The sequence below is a fragment of the Camelina sativa genome, chromosome 17 (assembly GCF_030686135.1).
Source record: "Camelina sativa cultivar CO46 ecotype springtype chromosome 17, ASM3068613v1".
Classification (NCBI taxonomy): Eukaryota; Viridiplantae; Streptophyta; class Magnoliopsida; order Brassicales; family Brassicaceae; genus Camelina; species Camelina sativa.
In genome coordinates, this window is record NC_141896.1 from 29,719,052 (window position 1) to 29,737,887 (window position 18,836).

At 35.6% G+C, this 18,836-nt stretch overlaps 1 protein-coding gene across 1 annotated transcript; it reads right to left on the reverse strand.

Annotated features, from left to right (window-relative positions):
- Positions 1-2,900: 2,900 nt before the first annotated feature.
- LOC147924490 (uncharacterized) lies at positions 2,901-14,200 on the reverse strand. Its single transcript, XM_087497350.1, has 7 exons — positions 14,015-14,200; positions 8,443-8,540; positions 7,985-8,128; positions 7,794-7,874; positions 6,471-7,420; positions 3,365-6,374; positions 2,901-3,289 (listed from the first exon to the last, which is right to left on the reverse strand). The coding sequence occupies exons 6-7, from the start codon at positions 3,761-3,763 to the stop codon at positions 3,158-3,160; spliced, it is 531 nt and encodes a 176-aa protein (XP_087353476.1). The 5' UTR covers positions 3,764-6,374; positions 6,471-7,420; positions 7,794-7,874; positions 7,985-8,128; positions 8,443-8,540; positions 14,015-14,200; the 3' UTR covers positions 2,901-3,157.
- Positions 14,201-18,836: the final 4,636 nt, after the last annotated feature.

An 18,836-nucleotide genomic window follows, 5' to 3' on the forward strand; every position in this document is an offset into this window, starting at 1 on the left:
GCTAAAATCTCACCATTCCACAGTCAAGAACTCACAGGTAAGGTCAAGGTATGCATCTCCTTCTCCCAAACCTTCTCCTACCAAAAATAAGGATTTCAAAGGTATAAAAACTGTTGTGCAGTTAACCAAGCCACGAGATTCTCGTAGAGCGCTTGTTTCTTCTGTTGATGATTTTGCAGGACATAAAACAAAGCCACCCATACCTAAGTCCCACCCTGGCCCTGTTCCTCACATCCTTGGCAGATCTCATGCACATACTGCCTACACACCACCTTGGATGAAGAGGACATACTCTCAGAAAGCATTCACTCCCATGTTCCGATCCACCGGATGCCTCCGACACAGTCAAGCTGATGACTGAAACCAATCGCTTAGTGGGAGGCAACCCACTGGTAGGTTTTTCTTTTTCATTTTTCTTTTGATTTTCATTTATTTTTATTTTTATTTTTATTTTATTCGCCAATCTCTTATTTGATAGCACTGGGGACAATTACTAACTATATTTTTGTTTTTGAGAGTAAAAAAAAAAAGGTTTTATTGAATCAAAATTTTGTTGGGAACTATGATTTTTCTTTATAGTGTATTGCCTTGGTTGATTAATGCTGCAGATTGAATCCACAAATCCGACTAATGAAAAATCCAATGGCTGATTAGTGACCCAGAGACATCCAAATTTCCAACATAATCCATAAAAGCTTGAGGTAATTTATGTACTTTTCTTTTTATCTCATCAAGGAGATTGATGTTCATAGAGCTTGACTCCTTGTTTATACCTGACAAGTAAGACTTCAGAAAGAAAATGGTACTCCTCTCCCTTATTCATGTTAAGAAAAATCCTGATAGCTTTGTTAAAAAAAAAAGAGAATAAAAGATGAGATGATTTTGATCAGTTTAGAGGGTTAGGTAAATTACCTGTGATCCCAATATTCTACTCTTGAGTCAAATGATCACACAAAGCTTGGAAGCGAGGGGTAGGTAAATTACCAATGACCCCATTATTCGCCTACAACTTTGAGAAAAAAAAAAGAAGAAAACAAAGCAAAGCTCTAAGGAAAATTAAAAAGAATAAGTCTGGGGGAGAGAAAGAGTACCACATGTGGTAAAAGATATGTCTTGCTTGTTATGGTATTGTACGGGAATGAGTCTAGAAGGTTCTTGATATTGATCAAATTGATGAGACTCACCGATGAAAGCTTAATGGTGGAATTGGTGGAATTTTGTTTGAATTTGGGATGCTATGAAAGTCAACGGAGAAGTACATGGTGGTTCGATTTCAATTTATCTGCTAAGCATGTGGATTAATGTTTGGATGATCATGGTATTACTTTAAAAAGAAAATGAGTTCTTGCGTTTTCAAACCTCTTTCACAGATGAAGTTTATGTTTTGCTTGAGGGCAAGCAAAGGCCAAGTCTGGGGGAGTTGATATATCATGGTTTTTAGGTGTTTTTAGCCATGATATAAGTCTTATCTATAGAGTCTTTTTGGTGTTTTTAGAGTCTTTTAAGTCTTTATAGGATTTAGCATGGATGGGAGCTTAATGGAGCTAAATAGGAGGATTTGGAGCATAATCAAGCATTGAGGCTGAGATACAAAGTTGGGAGACGAAGTTCAGAGACTTGCATTGGTCGGTGCAAGTGATGTGTCGATCGATGCAGTATCCACAAGAAGAATTGGAAGTTTTCCCACAAGTTTTGAAGATTTAAAAAGTTGCCCCAAAGTTTTCCCTATTTGCATCATTAGTCCCTGACCGTGTTTTAGGAATATAAATAGGATTTTTAGGTCATTGTTTAGACCTAAGCTTTATTTTTCTCTGCAACTTTTGAGAGCAAAACCCTGAGAGATTTTTAGAGAGTTTTTGGAGAGAAGAATCAAAACTCCTTCAGAGAAGATTCAGAACTCCTTTACTTCTTCCTTTAATCTCTTAATGCTATCTATTTTATTCATGATTTGTGTTCATACAATTATGTCTGAGTAGATCTGCTTATTAGGTTTAGGGTTTCTCATTAGGGATTTCATGGATTGTTAGATCTGTTAATTTAGGATTCATTATCTTTCTTGTTCTTCACCATAGGTTGTTCTTAATGCTAGATCTTTGATTAGTCATCTGGATTTAGATCTTAGGATTATTAATTGATATGAGAATATAATTGATTTTCCTGATAAAACCTTTGGTGAGCAAAATTACTTTTTGCAAAGAGATTTGAAATAGTGATTTTGAGAACTTATCTAACCTGATTTTATTGCTGGTTTTTAACTTGAATTTTGTAAAGAGATTTGGATTTTCTGGTTTTAAACTTAGATAATATTTGCAGTGAGAACTGATTTATTTTATAATTGTGTTTAGAGTTCAAGAACGGTGCTTAATTGCTGAATCCTGCTTGCTTAATTAATTGATCTGATTTCCCATGATTTCCTGAGAATTTTCCTAGGCCTAGCGTTTATTCCTATTGAATTTACAACACTTTTTAATTCTATTTCTGTATTGCTTTTAAATTAATATTTTACTTTAGCATAATTAAAAGATTCATAAATCTATTGTGTGAGTTTAGAGTTCTTGTGGATTCGATCCCTAAATATTACATTGACCTCTTAATTTGAGAGAGTAGCTCAGGGTTAAATTTGAGCATATCAGTTATGACGCGGTAACTCTCGGGTGAGAGAATAAGCCAAACACAGAGAATTCTTTTGAATTGTTTTGCAAGTTCCGGTTTGGACGGATATATAAGCCGAAACCAGATTATTAAATTTCACCGTCTGACTTCCAAACTGGAACAAAGGAGGTAAGCCGAAGTCCCGTACTTCGCCCTCCGCCAAAGTGCATGTACGCTTGGGTTAAATTACCCTAATAAGGATTACCCGGTGTAAGTCGGGAGACGTCCCTCATGTAAAATTCCGAATAAAGGGAAAACTTTATTTATTGCAAACACAATTTGTCCAAATGCGACACTTTATTAATAACTCAAAAACTGAATGGCTCAAATCGCCAATTACAAATACATCAGTTATCCTAAACTTGGGCAAGCCCCGCTGCAATTTTCCGAGTATATGTCCTGAGCCGTTTCGGCATGGGCCATAGCAGCTGAAGTACTGTCTTCTCCCAATCTTCGGGATGGGATTCCAGTGCCCTGATCTTCTGCTCGGCCTCGTCAAGACGACCTATGTTCTTTTTCTCTTCGCCTTCAAGGTGGTGACCTCGGCCTCCAGTACAGCTAAACGATCGTCGATCTCATTCTTCTTCAGGCGATGATAGTAAATTTTATGGCATTGCTCTCGATGCACGGAATTGATCTACACACCAAAAAAATCTTCAGTTAGAACTGACACTTAGCGGGAAATAATATAAATAGAGTTAGAGAGTGTTACCTGGCGAACAAAGGCGTGAGCTGCAGCAGCCTCTACATTATTGGCACGTTCATTCATATAGAATGGTTTCACTTCGCAGGGCATGAACTCGCCACTCAAGGAGAAACTCGGAGTAGAGTTTGCCAAGTAGTAGCATTCGTTACAATACTCAACCAAACACGACGGCATAGCCGCCACCCTGCCTAATACATTTTCGATCAAGAATCTTGGATAGGACTGGAGCAGCTTGAGCTTAAGTAGCAATTCGCTCTGCGACTGTTCTGCCACGGCAAGCCGATTACGATATTCGGTATGGCGTTCTTCGATACAAGAGAGGAAAGTCTGTAAGTCCGACCTTGCTTCTGGCTTAACGCGAAACATCACCATCCACGGAGCCAAGATATTTGGATAGTACGGCATTCCCCTCTCGATAGCTTATGAATTCGAGAATGTTGGAACATCGTTTCCAACTTCGACCTCGAGATCAACACTTCCTACAGAGCTTGGCATCTTGGAATCACATTATCTAATTAAATTTACGATCAAAATAAGGGACACGATTAGTATATTTATACTGATCCCAGGAGAGTGTTTTCCAATTGTGAAATTGGAAAACTAACATTTCTCCTCAAGCAGGGTCTCATCTTTGGACATTAAGAAAATATTATATGCAAGCACAAAAGGGAATTTTCCAAGAAGATAAATGTAATGAAAAACCGGCCGCAAAACGGGCAATATTGTTACAAAGGTATCAAAAGAAAACCGGATTCAAAAGAGTTCATAAAGTAAAACTGCAGCCAGGAGTCTACGGTCAGATTTCTGAAAGATCGGACAGATCAGCTTGGAAGACACCGGCATTGGATCCATGCTGATGCCGAACAGAGTCCGGAGCTGTCGTTCTAGGATGAAGGAGTCCGAAGCCAAGTTGATCTGGAGACATGGTGAGATCGCCTTTGTCCAGCTCAATGATGTCCAATGTCTCGACATCACTAAAAGCTTTCGCCCGCCTCTCCTCAATTTCGACGACCAAGTCACTCAAAGCTGCACGAGGAGGTTCGAGTAAACATCGAGAGAAAGACCGAACAGTATGCGCGCTTCTTGAACCGCAGACGCAAGCCTATGTTGTTCAAGCTAGGAGATTGGGTTTGGTTGCACTTAAGGCCGGAGTTCCAGCAGAAGAGACAGGACAAGCTCAGCCCACACGGAGACGGACCATTCAGAGTCGTCAAGAAGATCAACGACAACGCCTACCGTCTTGAACTACCAGGTGAGTATAATAAATCAACCTCCTTCAACGTTACTGATCTTGTTGCGTTTGACGCAGGTGACAACGAAGATGTTTTGGGGACAAAACCTTCTCAAGCGGGAGCGAATGATGTGAGCACAGGACAGGAACCCAACCGAGACGCACCTGACGCGACCGAGACGCCTGACCAAGACGCACCAGACGCGACCAAGACGTTTGCTTCGAACACGGCCAAAGCACCAGTAATCTTCCCAGGAGCCACAACATGGTCTAGGAGCTCCGCCAAGTCTACCAAGCAGAGGATAAACCTCTTTGTCCAAGCTTTCGTCCAACACCGCGAACCGACCAAGGAAGACCATGAAGAAACAGTTTGCACGGCCTTCACCCTTACCCAAGGGTGAAGGCAACCAAGTCATTGTAAGCAAGGAATCATACTCTTTTTCCTCACTCCGGGTTTATCCCACGAGGTTTACCGGAGGATGTTTTAACGAGGCGAGGAGCTTCAATGCACAACGTCCAAAGCCAAGTCGTTTCCCGCACCAAGGCCAAAGACGGTTTTCTATCTTTACTTATGCAATGCGTTTTGATTTGAACTCTTTTGAACGTTAAGTAGAGTTTGGGGATGTGTTTGAATCGCTAAGGAGCGAGTGTTCTATTTCGAAGAGAACACGTCAAAGGACAAGTGTGCGGACCATTGCGAGTCCGCGTGTCCTTAAGCCTCTCTTAAACCTAGCTATGTAAACCCTCTCTTAACATTTTGTAGCCTTCAGACTTGAATGAAATAAAAACATTTCTCAAAAAGAGATTCTTTGACTCTTGTCTCACTTCTTTCTTTAGTTTCAATCCGGGATTGTTCTACTGAAAGAACCTTAGCTAACCTCGAATCGGGTTTGACGTTCGCTAGCTTGACCGTATCATGTGACGAGTCATCCCTCACGTGTCGTCGTTCGATCCACCATCGCAACCACTCGCAACCTCCATCGGTTCGCTTCGAAGCCACTCGCAACCTCCATCGATTCGCTTTGAAGCCTCTCGCAATCGCTCGTGTCCACCGTCGTTCCGTATCGAAGCCTCTCACAACCGCTCGTGTCCACCGTCGTTCCGTGTCAAGGCTGCTCGCAGCCTTCCGTAGCCGTTCGCAGCCTACCGTAGCCACTCGGCCAGATCGAGGCCAAAGTTCAAGACTTTCAAACCACTCGTTGGTTTTCCTTCATTTCTCGTTTCCATCGACGAATCCCACGTTAGAGTCGATTCACCTTGACTTGACCGAGGAAAGTCGCCCCTAGCTCGACCAGCCCGAGAGCACTCACTTCTGTCCGTACCGCGAGGCGTCCGACGCTCGCATCAAGAGGAGTCGGGTATTTATAGAAGCAAGTGGACGACAACTCTACACGGATTCATTATGATCACTCAACCTACGCGACGTTTTAGCTTCTGAGCTGATTAAAGCGACGCGTCCGACACGTGTCCTGATAGCAATGGATGATGAAACGGCGTGAAGATCCGGGTAATTAGATTCGATTTTCCTTATGATTCAGATTGGATATTCTTTCCTATAGTCCGAACATTCGGATTAACTTCTGAATGTACCGAACTGGGGGGGACTAATTGTTGGTGCGGGAATTGGCACCCCCAACATACCGATCTAAACCAGCAGGGAAACCGGTTATCTAAACCGGGAGTTCGGCTCTGAGGTGGATTTTCCCCTCGAATGAAGGCCCAATAGCGTCAGGAAGCCCAGCCCAGAAACCAAGAACCAACCTCCCAGTTTGCCCAGCGGCCGACCTAACAAGAAACAAGAAACTTTCCAAATCACGGCCGATCTGATTAGGAAAGTAGATATATTTTGTAATCTAAGACAAAGTATAAATAGAGGAATACCTCCTCCTTGTAAATCATCTAGCAATTAAAAAAATAATTCAACTTCTTCATTGTTCTTGAGCAGAACCCTAGCTTGTTCCTTAAGAGATTAAAACCCCCTTTTTGATTTCTAGCTTTGATCCGATTCTTTGAGAGTTGTTAAGTGAATTTGTTTCCCCCATTAAACAAAGTCATTGTGTGAAACCCAGTTTCTACAGCTTTCGCTATCATAAACATCAGTACGTGTTAGTAACAAGGTAAACTCTTTTGCATAGTCATCCATTGTTGTTGTCCTTGTTTAATATTCTGGAGACGGTTGTAAGTCGTCCGCATATAATTGTGAGGAAGGAAGGTCTTACCCAGATGCTTCTTGAGCTTGTCCTAGGTTTGGATCGGTGCTTTATCATTACGGACGCGAATTGCTTTGACCTGTTGCCACCATGATGTTGCATGTCCTCTAAAAATGCATCGCTACCAGTGCCACATGGCGGTCTGGCAGTAAGCGTTTGAACTCCAAGACTTCTTCAACCGACACAAGCCAATCAAGGAGTGCATCGCCCTTCAAACCACCATGAAATTTTGGAATCTCAATTTTGAAACTCGATTCCATCTGGTGTCCTGCTTGTCCATGCGGCCAAGTTGATTCTCCCGACAAGGATGTCCCTCACAGTCCTGGTGTTTCCTTGTATTGCGGATGAGCTGGTTCTCTAGTTCGACAGGCAACAGCTGGCTCTGTTGTGCAAGTCTGTTGATGAGAGTTTTACCGAGCTCTTGGATAGGATATGGATCGTGGTTTGAAAGTTTTCTTGCATCGCAAGTAACATGTTCTAAAACGCAACCCAATCAAACACTGCCTTTGTTGCTCGTGGAGCAGTGGGGTTACCGTAATCGTTGTGTTTCACGTTCTTACAGTTAGGAGCCATGGGTAGCGAGAGTCGTCACGTCCAAGAACATTCCAAATCAGATACCACCTGATAGAGTAGCGGAAGCTTAGAAACAATGGGGAGAGTACTCCTCTCAATGCTAAGCAAGGCAAAACCTCTTTGGACAATTTAGATTGCCTCTTTTTGGTGTTTTATTGGTTTTTCTTGAAAACAAAGATGTATACAACAATGAAAGACAATCCTATATATAATCATTGATTCCCCAACAAGATAAGGATCCGGTGATTATTATCCTAGAATAAAATAAAAGAACTCCAACTAACAAGATTCATACTTATCAAATGCAAACGAAAAGATAAAGACAACACCAGAACCGGCCTACATAACGAGCTCACATAAACCCATTAATGAGGCCGCTACGGTAATGTGATCCTGACGCTACTACATCAATAAACTTTACCTTATGCTCCGAAATAAAGTGGTACATAATGAGAGTATTCTTGGCTGTGGCTTTCTCTGTAACCCAAACATCATCTTCCACCTAAGAGCCATAGGACATGATCATAAATTTTAATTTTTAGAGAATGAAATCACAAGAAACAAAAGAAAACATAATCTCAGTCTAGAAAACATGAAATCTAGTGAAGTGACCTTAGTGCAGTGGCAGGGGTAAGTCCAATTATAGAAGGCACCATCACATCTGGAATCGAGTCCCGGTTCTTACGAATGTAGGAATTTGGCTAATGGGCCGGCCAGTTGTGGTCCAATGGTTGAAAAAAAAACATGAAATCTAATCTGTTCAAAATCAACATCAAACCAAAAATTGTAACACAAAACTAGTAAGGCTTGCTTCAGGAATTGACATCTAATCTATTCAAAATCAGAATAAAACACAAATTATAGAGTAGACACATAAATTGTAAAGAAAATTTTTAATTATTCTTTTCAAATTGAGTTGGAAAGAGACGAAACCTCACATTCAAAAACCAAACCTAGCAAATTTGACTAACATGGACTGGCAGAAAAAGTGTTAAGGAACTAAAATCTATGCTTGATCCGAATTCTCAAACACAAAAGTAAAAATCGAAAACAAAAAACAAGACTTTTACCTATCTTCTTCCAGCTCTTCCCTTTAAACGTGCCAACTGCTTCTTCAAGCTTCTTGACTAAACTTCTCTAAAATTTGCCATGATCCCAAATCCAGTCTCTTGATCACAAACAACAAAATAGTACATTAACCAAAAAATCACATGTTCAAACCATACGCTTCTAAGACACAAAACACACACACACACTTACACACGGAAAATGGTTATTACCAATTTCTACACTAATAAAATTCAAAATTCATACATGTACTTTCAAATTGAGCCAAATTTAGAGTTCATTTTAACGGATCTAAGGGCATCTCCAAGAGATACTCTATCCCCTCAAATTTGAAGTTTTATGTACTCCAAGAGATACTTCAATACTTCATAATTTGAAGTTTTGAACAGTGACACTCTATATTTGAAGTATCACTGTTCAAAACTCCAAATTTGAAGTTTCATCTTTTCTTTTTGCATTTCAATCCCTAGATTTGTGTATCTCATAAATAATCTCAAAAATTATATTTTTAATCATTTTAATCCTAAAAAATTATGTTTTTTATCATTTTAGTCCTAAAATTTTATCACTTCAAAGTATTTCACATATATCCTTATAAATTTAGTTGTTACATATATTTAATAAAAATTAAAATATTAAAATTTCATAAAAATTACATATATTACAACAAATATTACACAACAAAATATGATACTAAACATAATTAATACAAAATAAAGTAATACAATGAAATAAAATTACATGAACACATAAATATGACACAAATTAAAATACTAGAACAATACTAATAATCACCTAAATTTGATATTTTATCAATTAATATTGTGTGTAACATTTTAATGTATGTTTTAGACTTATTTATAAAAGTTTTATGATTTTAAAGTAACTATGAATAATATAAGGACTATAGTGCAAAATACTTATTTTAAAAACTTCATATATGAAGTATACTCTTGGAGGAAAGAAGTCTCATACTTCATTTTTGAAGTTTCTCTTGGAGATGCCCTAAGTAAATAGTAATGGATGATGACTCAGACTCCACATGTGTAATGACATGGCATCGTCTTCATGAAACGACGTCATTTTGTGCTCTTTTCAATAATAATAAAAACATTGTAAAGGCCAACACCCACGACTCGAACCCATGCCCTCTAATAATTTTACCATATCATATAACTGATTGGTGCGACAACCAAAATTAATACAAGGTTAGAATATATGAATATATATACCTCTAAAAGTATTTTAATCATAAATATTTTATAATAGATTAAATAAAAACTTAATCTTATTATATAAAGTTGGATTTTGAAAGTTAGTCATTAACAAGATTTTGATATTGTCAAGTTATCAATTTCAGATATTGACATGTGTAAAAGTTAATATTTAATAGGAGAACTATGATTACAACAAAAATAAATTATTTTGAAAAATATTAATAATGTAAAAAGATAATTATAAAAAATTACAGATTTTATAAAAAAATACAAAGGTTTTTTAAATAATAATAACCAGATTATATATATATATATATATATTTCATAAAATTTGAAACTATAATATTATTTACTTATTTTAATATTAAATTATTATACTTCTACAAAAAAGGATTAAGGATAATATATAGTTAATTATTAATTCTATAATTTTGTAAATACTGACTTTTATATAAACATATACCGTCTCATAATTAAATAATTTATTCAAAAACACTGCTTTCAGCTTTATTTAATTAGAAATTTTTTTGAATGGGAAGGTAATTTTTTCTTATTCTTTTAAACAAAATTTTTCTCCTACTTTCTCCTATTTCAGTTGAAAATAGGTAAGATTAATACGTTAACCCAAGAAAAATATTAATAAATGTATCTTCTTTTCCTAATACTGTATTTTAAAATTTATTGTAGTATTTTTAGATTTTTTTATTTAGTTTATATTTCATCTTTGAACTATTTAAGATTGATATATTACCGTGCTTATAATATTCTATTGTTTCTTTAATTATGTCAAATTATTTTGTTTTAATTTCTTAACCTTGATTGGTTGGTCATAAACCTTTTTTTTTCAAACATAATTGTTACCATTATTCATTCAATCCCAAAGGGGGATAATGAGTAGAAGCTCATCAACCTAATGAATGGATAAAATAGGCTAATCAAACACAAGCTTACAACAAACATAGATAGATAGATTAGAAAAACATAAATCGTTGTTGATAGATCCATATGAGCTCAAAGATTGTGACATCTTGATTTGCGGAAAAGGTATAAAAGAATTGATTTGGCCATATATGTCACCAAAATGCACTTATCTTTTTGGTCAAGGATCCTGAGAGAACTTTATGATTGGTGACCTTCCTGGAAGTGATTTTCGGAACTGTGCGAGTGAGGACAAAACACAGAAAAGATCATTTGTAAATTTGTAGGGTCGGTAAACAAGTTTTTAAAGCCTCTCAGACATAACAAACCGGCAATCAAATATGGGTGGGTCCACGGGCCGGAAAAGATATAGGGCCCACTTAGGAAGGTGGGCATATGGATTGAGAGTGGACATGGGATCACTAAGCAAGGTGGCGGTTGATGCGTTACAGAGACAGAGCTACATCATGGTGTGTCAAAGACACTTCCACGAATACATTGGGAAATTTAACATTAGTTACTATCAAAAGATTTTGTGACGTTAAAAATTTTTTTTACTTTCATTAGTTGTCGGAGCAACCATTTTGAGATAGCAAAAAAACGTGAACATGTTCTCTCTACACAGGGGGAGGGCAGAGCCAAGGTTCTTTCTATAGTGGAGAAGGTTGCACACAATGTTATCTTCCCTAGGGAGGAAGGTGGAGGAGGTTGGACGCAATGTTATCTCTCCAAGGGAGGAAGGCGGAGCCAAGGTTTTCTCTATGGTGGAGGAGGTTAGATGCAAAGTTCTCTCTATAAGGGATGAGGGCGGAGCCAAGGTTTTCTCTACGGTGGTCATACATTATTGTGATGGTACACAATTGATTAGTATATTATGTAATATATTTTTTATTCAAAATATTTTTTGAGCAACAATTTTTGTATATAAAAAACTATGGAGAAGTGAAAGTAAAATGGTTGGCTTAATGTGTTCATATAGACATTTTCTAGGTGGTGATAAATAATATATTTGTATCATAGAATATAGGGGCATTCTCAAAAATGCCCCATTTTCCATACCCCTTTTTAAAAATACCCCTTCATGTTGACCATTTTTAAAACTACCCCTCTTTATATACAAAATGACCAAATTACCCTTTTTGAGTGACTGTACATTCTTGCTGTCAAAATCGAAAATATTTTCCCGCAAAAAAAATTTCCCGCCAAAATTTTTTTTTTCACGCCAAAGTCGAAATTTTTTCCCGCCAAAAAAAAAGTTTCCCGCCAAAATCGAAAATTTTTCTCGCCATAAATATTGAAATTTATACCTTTTAAAAACATTGTAAATACTTTTAAAAGTGTTTACAAGGTTTTTAAGCACATTGTAAACGCTTTTAAAAACCTTGTAAATGCTTTTAAAAAGCTTGTAAATGCTTTTAAAAGGTTTTTAGACACCTTGTAAATGCTTTTAAAAAGTTTTTAAAAGCGTTTACAAGGTGTTTAAAAACCTTTTAAAAGCATTTACAAGGTTTTTAAAACCCTTTTAAAAATCTTATAAAAACTTTTACAAGGTTTATAAAAACATTGTAAAAGCGTTTACAAGGTGTTTAAAAAACTTTTAAAAATCTTTAAAAACCATTTGAAAACCTTTTAAAAACCTTTTAAAAACCTTTTAAAACCTTTTAAAAATCTTGTAAAAGCGTTTACAAGTTGTTTAAAAAACATTTTAAAACTCTTTAAAAAATATTGTAAAAGCCTTTACAAGGTGTTTATAAGGCTTTTCTAAGGTAGAAACCTTATAAAACCTTTTAAAAACCTTGTAAATTTTTTTTAGCGGGAAAAATTTTGGCGGGAAAATTTTTTTTTGTCGAAATTTTTTGACAAAAAAATTTTTGGCGGGAAAATTTTTTCAAAAAATTTTTGGCGGGAAAATATGTCGGAAATTTTTTGACGGGAAAATTTTGTTTTTCTTTTTATTGAATAAAATAATTTTCATCTAAGAGTAAAATGGTCATTAAAAATTAAAAGAGGACAAAAATAAAAATGGCCAGAAAAGAGGGTATTTTTGAAAAGGGGTATTTTTAACAAATTCTCTAGAATATATTTAGGTTTTAAAAAATACACTTTTAATAGTACACATACATAAAATATTTATAAATGGATATAAATCCGTGTATTATAACAAAAATAAAATTTATAAATAACGTACAACAAATTTTGATATATTTTTGTTAAATTTAATTTAAATTATAAAACTTTAAACCCGCACATCGGGCGGGTCCTTATCTAATTTATAATAAAAATGATCAATGATAAAATCATTAATAATATCTTAAATAAATTAATAAATTTCTTTTAATTATTAAGAAATTTATGATTATACCTTTAAGATGAAATAATCATTAATAAATTTTAGATAAAATCATTATTTATCATCACATACATTCTAAAATATGTTAAAACGTATATAATCATAACTTAATTTAAAAGGTATATAATAAATTTATTATTTAATTTATTATTAATGATTAAATTTTTTATTAAAATTATTATTAATAATTAAATTTTTTATTAGTGACTAAATTTATTAATTATTAAAATAAATTTATTAATTATTTAAGATATTATTAATGATTTTATTATTGTAGCATTTTTATATTTTTTATTATAAATTGATTTCTTATTGAATTTATCATAAAATATTTATGATTAAAATATTTTAAAAGGTATATAATCATAAAAGTTTAACCTTGTTTTGATTATGGTTATGGGATCAACTGTTTATGTTATATGCTAAAATTGTAAACGGTTGTGGGTTCAAGACACAGGTGACAGGTTTTTTAACATTTTGTTTTTTTATTGAAAGAAGCAAAACTACGTCGTTTTACGAACATGATGCCACACATGTGAGTAAGCATCTGTTGACTTAGATCCGTTACTGTGGACTTTGCATGCTTAAATTGGAAAGTATATATATAAATTTTGAATTTTATTAGAGTATAGATCTAAATTGACAATAATAGTTTGTATATGTAAAATTTACACCTTTTAGGAGGATACACATGAATTTCCCCACACACACACACATAAGAATTTATCAAATAAACACAACAAAACTGAGTTGACTCTGTGAATGACAGTGCAGTTGATTTCAAAGATCCGAGAATATCTGTAAACCCCTAATTATGCCCATCAAACAAAGACAAAATTCAAGAATCACAAAGTCTTGGAGTTTTTAAAAAGGTGGAATTTTTTTTATATTGAGACGCAAAATCAGGGCTTCCAATTATAGGGAATGCATGTGGGTTTTGAGAAAAGAAATGAGGACAAGTTAATAACAATCTTTGCCAAAGACTTATTTTGCGGGTTTGAGACTGGAACAGATCTGAAATGTTTAGGTCTAATAAGTTTTTCGAGAAGTCATAGAGAAAAAAGGGGATGCATAGAGATAAAAACTTACTCGGCATATTCAAATCGATGAGATGTGGGTGATGATGGTCGGAGGCTTGGCGGTGGGCGACGATGGTCAGAGGCTTGGATTCATGGTTAATAGTCTATTTCAAAGGTGTGAATAGAGGTGGTTTGGAGAAAATTTGCCTGTAAAATAGAGATTAATGCTATATTCTTTTAATGTATAGAGGCAAACAAGAAACTACATATCATACAAACTATATAAAACAAAAATATCATTATATGAAACATTACAACTTGAATTGACCCAACCGTTTTTTTTAAATAAATAATAATAATAATAATAATAATAATAATAATAATAATAATAATAATAATAATAATAATAATAATAATAATAATAATAATAATAATAATAATAGTAATAATAATAATAATAATAATAATAATAATAATAATAATAATAAATAATCTACAACTAGTGGTCCCATATCCACTAGCCACCTAACCAAAATCACAACCAACAGCGAAATAACAAATACCAATATCCAATAAAAATCCAATAATAAACCAATAACTATAACATAATCAGTATCCAAAATTCAATCAACAGAAACATAGAATCATCAACCTAGCAATGTTTCTAATGACCCAACCTAGCAACCTAGCAATGCCAGACAACAATCAATCGAGTCCCTAGAACATCCTCCTCTTCATTGCCTTGATTCCACGATCACACTTTGCCTTTACGTGCACCACAAACACAAATTGCAATGCATGAGTATTTTATAAACACTCAGTAAGGCAATCCTCCCATCTACTGGGCTATACACACAAGCAATAGAGATATCTCTAACCATCAATCAACAACCAACAATCAACAATAACAAACCAGGACTCTGCATCAACCGACACCAGTTGGGGGTTGCGTCGACCGACACATGGTATGCATCGACCGATGCAAGGTTAACTTGCATCGACCAATGCTCCCATTGCATCGACCAACGCATGCTCGACATAGCACGAAAACCCTATGTTTTACTCGCTGGCCTCGCACTTGCATCGACCGACGCACAAAGTGCATCGACTGATGCACATGCCGAGCATCATTTTCCTCCAAAGCTTCTCGCCGGATCTCCGTGCCTACAACCACAAAACTTGATCCCAAGCCGCAAGAAAGCTTCCTAACGTCCCAATTAACGATCTAACAAGCCTAACAACACATAACAAGCAAATTAGAGAGATCTCCAACTTAGATAAGCCATTGTCATGCACTTACCTTTGCCAAGATGATTCTGAACCTCAAACAAGCAAGAAAACACTCCTAGCAAGCTCTTACAACGTTCTAAGCCTCAGATTTCACCAGGAAACGCCACAAACCTCCAAGAATCCCCCAAAAACGCTTAAGAACTCTTTACTCTCTTATTTTCTCTCAAAAACGGCTAAACTCGCCTAATGAGACAAAAACTCGAGTTAAGGGTTTTCCTAACCCAAAACGTAGCGTTTAACTTAAACTCGTCCGCAGAGAACCAACCTTGCATCGACCGATGCAATCCCTAAATCGGGATTTCGGTTCGCGGATGTTACACAACTAATACTTTTTATTCATAGTTTTTTTCCCTAAAAGATGGTCGAAACAAGCACGATTAACGATAACCAACCATCATTTTTGTGATATGTGCCTATTGAACCCAAACAAGATTAACAATAAATAACCATTACATGATGAAAGAAGTTTAGTGTGTTGACGACCAATGGTTACTCTCAAGCAGTACATAGCCAATCAATGAATCCAGATATGTCTATTGACCATCGGAAAGAGACGAAAAGAAAGAGACGTTGAACACACGGGTAAACTTTTTTCTTTCCTTTCGTAAAATTATTAGCCAACCAAATGATGCTACGTTACAGGTTCTTAAGTGATGTGATTCTCCCAAGGAATCGAAGCTCTAAGGTAGGTAGACTGATAATCCTAAAACTCAACGGCTCGGGAAGCTGGATGATAAGGCGTGAGATGAACTCAAAAATCCTTATGCCCAAACTCTCTAAAACAAGCCAAACAAAGCAAAGCGGTAGAACTTTAGATAGAAGCTTCGTCGAGATAGATGACAAGACGTGAGACGAATCCCAAAAATCCTTGTGTCCTATACTCTTTTGTAACGACTCTTCAATCATCAGCTAACAAATGGCAACGTCAAGTGTGGCAGAATCACTAGATATACCAAAAACTCTTTGATGTAACCCACCAAGGAAAACTCTTTGATGTAACCGACCAAGGAGAAATAAATAGTTCTAAAAGGAACAACTCTCAAATAAAAGATAAAATATTTCCTGGATTGATTATTTCTCAAATGAGATTACATGTAATTATAAAGAGATAAGAAACTTGGTAACAAAGTCAAGTATAAATTGTTCTTGACACTAGAAGTTAATAAAGATAGTAATTTGAATGAAGATCCAACTCTTGGTGTTTCCCTTCCTTCAATGTGACTCTTGATCTTCATTTTCGTCACTCTTCTTTAACCACAAAATAAAGTGATTATTTTGGAATTTCTTAGACTTGTATTAGGCTCAAAGTAGACTGGACTTTATAGACATTATTTCCAATAAAACTTCCCATGCTCTTTTTGGCCATAAGCTCTTGAATTTTCCATTAAGTGCATCCTTGATCTTCTTTCCTTTTGACTCCTTGGTCCAATTTGCTGATGAGAAACAACATGGGCTGCATAATTTCTTCACCTTGGGATTAGTAGAAACGACTCCTGATTGCCAAACATAATTCTAGAAGCTCCTAAAACAGTTGGACCTAAAACTCTTCATGTGAAGAACTAGATTTACCTCCTTTGAAAAATGAGGCGTATCCTTGTATTTAATTGGGCCAAATCTTCTGTTTCTGAGCTTGTTGGAAACATAAGAGAACCATTAACTTCCTCCAAGTGGTTTAGTGTCGAAATTGTTGCTGAGTTGATCTGTGTGATAGGATCTTTGGCTCAGACGTGAAACTGGGACTGGGATAGATCCACTGACTTGAAATATCCATATCTTTCACATATAAACTGATATTAATGTGATTCCAATTCTCCGTGGTTTGGAGTGAATCAAGATTCCAGAACAGTTAGTTTCATAGCTTGAATACTTCTGAATTGGTCGAAATCCTCCGTTGAATGCTCGTAGGTCTAAATCGCGTAGCCATGAGTTCACCTGATTTGTAAAATGAATAACTCCTTCATCCGAACTCTGATTGGACTGATTCCACTTCGAGATATGCTCTAGATGAGGTAAGAATGTATCCCAAATAGCTGTTTGGCTGGAAGAGTTAATTTTTGACTTCGTTCGTGTTGAACAAGACTCAAGGATCTTCTTGGATGGTCTCATGATCATATCATTAAGAGTTCTTAAAACTCTCATTTAAGAACCCGGTTCTAGACTAATTTTGCTGTTTTGATCTATTTTTAATACACTTTTGTTTAAACCCCCTCCTAAAAGACATCATTGGAGGTGGTCTAAGATCATCTCCATCAATGGATGTAAACAAAGTTGCTTAAAATATATTGTATTATTAATTTTGAAAAATAGTTAAATTAAGAACTTGTTACGAAACTTTTAAATTTTATGGGTCTATTGATGATTGTTAAATTTGGAGTTCTTAAAAAAATTTTGTTGTTCTAGACATGGATTGCCTTCCACAGTTCTTAGAGGGCAATAAGCTGTGTTGATCTTCTCATTAACATCAGCCTGGAAGACAGATCATAACACATGTCAATACCTACAAAAAACACTCTTCTCTGTTTTGTAAGCTTTTATAGCTACTACTTTATCTTATCATCTTCCATAAAAATGGCAGATGATGGATCACTTTTGGACATCATTTCTTGTCCTTGTTGGAGACCAGGAAGCATATCTGAAAAGCCATTAACAACAACTAATGATGATAACAACACCGGACAAAAAAAGAATGAGAAAATGCAAAGAGAAGTACGGTAGGACAGGATGATGGGATTTTTCTTCAGCCTTTTCCACCCTAAAGAGTAAACAAAACAATGAGATGTGTAAGAAGAAAGGCCCTAATAAAACTGAATATAACTGATGTATCATTTGATGCTTTAAACAATCTCACTTTGGGGTTGAGAATATCGTTACTAGCTGTCTATTTGCAAATAATTCATACCCATCCTCCACAACCTAAAGTAAAAAACAATCATCTTAAATTGGTTAAGTATTCGTCCATAGTTAGTAAGTCATAAGCTTGAGTAGCACTATGATGAGAAGTTGAAATGCCACAGATACATGTCTAAAAGGGTTTTCCTCAATCAAAATGTCACCTGATGAGCTCTGCAAATTAAGTCAAGGTCATGTGTTTGAAGAAACTCCTCGACTTTATCAACCCCAAAAGTGTAAGGGACTGTAACGCCCGTATCCCGAGAAAATAAGAAATATTAGAATTTATATCGAGAATTGGAGTGGATACGGTTAAGTTTCCGGTTGGTTTACTAAGCTGGTCGATTTATTAATTAAATCAAGGATGGTTTAATTAATTCTGGTTTAGATAAATCTCGGTTTAACTTAATTAAACCAGAAACCCTTTTTTTAATAAGAGGACGCCTCCTTCTTTTGTGATTGTCGACATTGGTTGCTCAGATAAAGAGAGAGAGATCTCTTGGTTGATTTGTTGTGAAGGAGAAGGAGAAAGAGATCAACAAAGCTTTGGCTTAGAGAGAAGGAGTAGGAACAGAATCATTAGGATTTGGGAGAAAATAGTTTTGATATATCAAATCATTGTCAAAGGTTAGAAAATTTGGTTCTAAAGCCTTTTATCATCATTCTCCTTTTTACAGAAGTTAATTTAAGTTAATATTCTAGGAGATATTGGC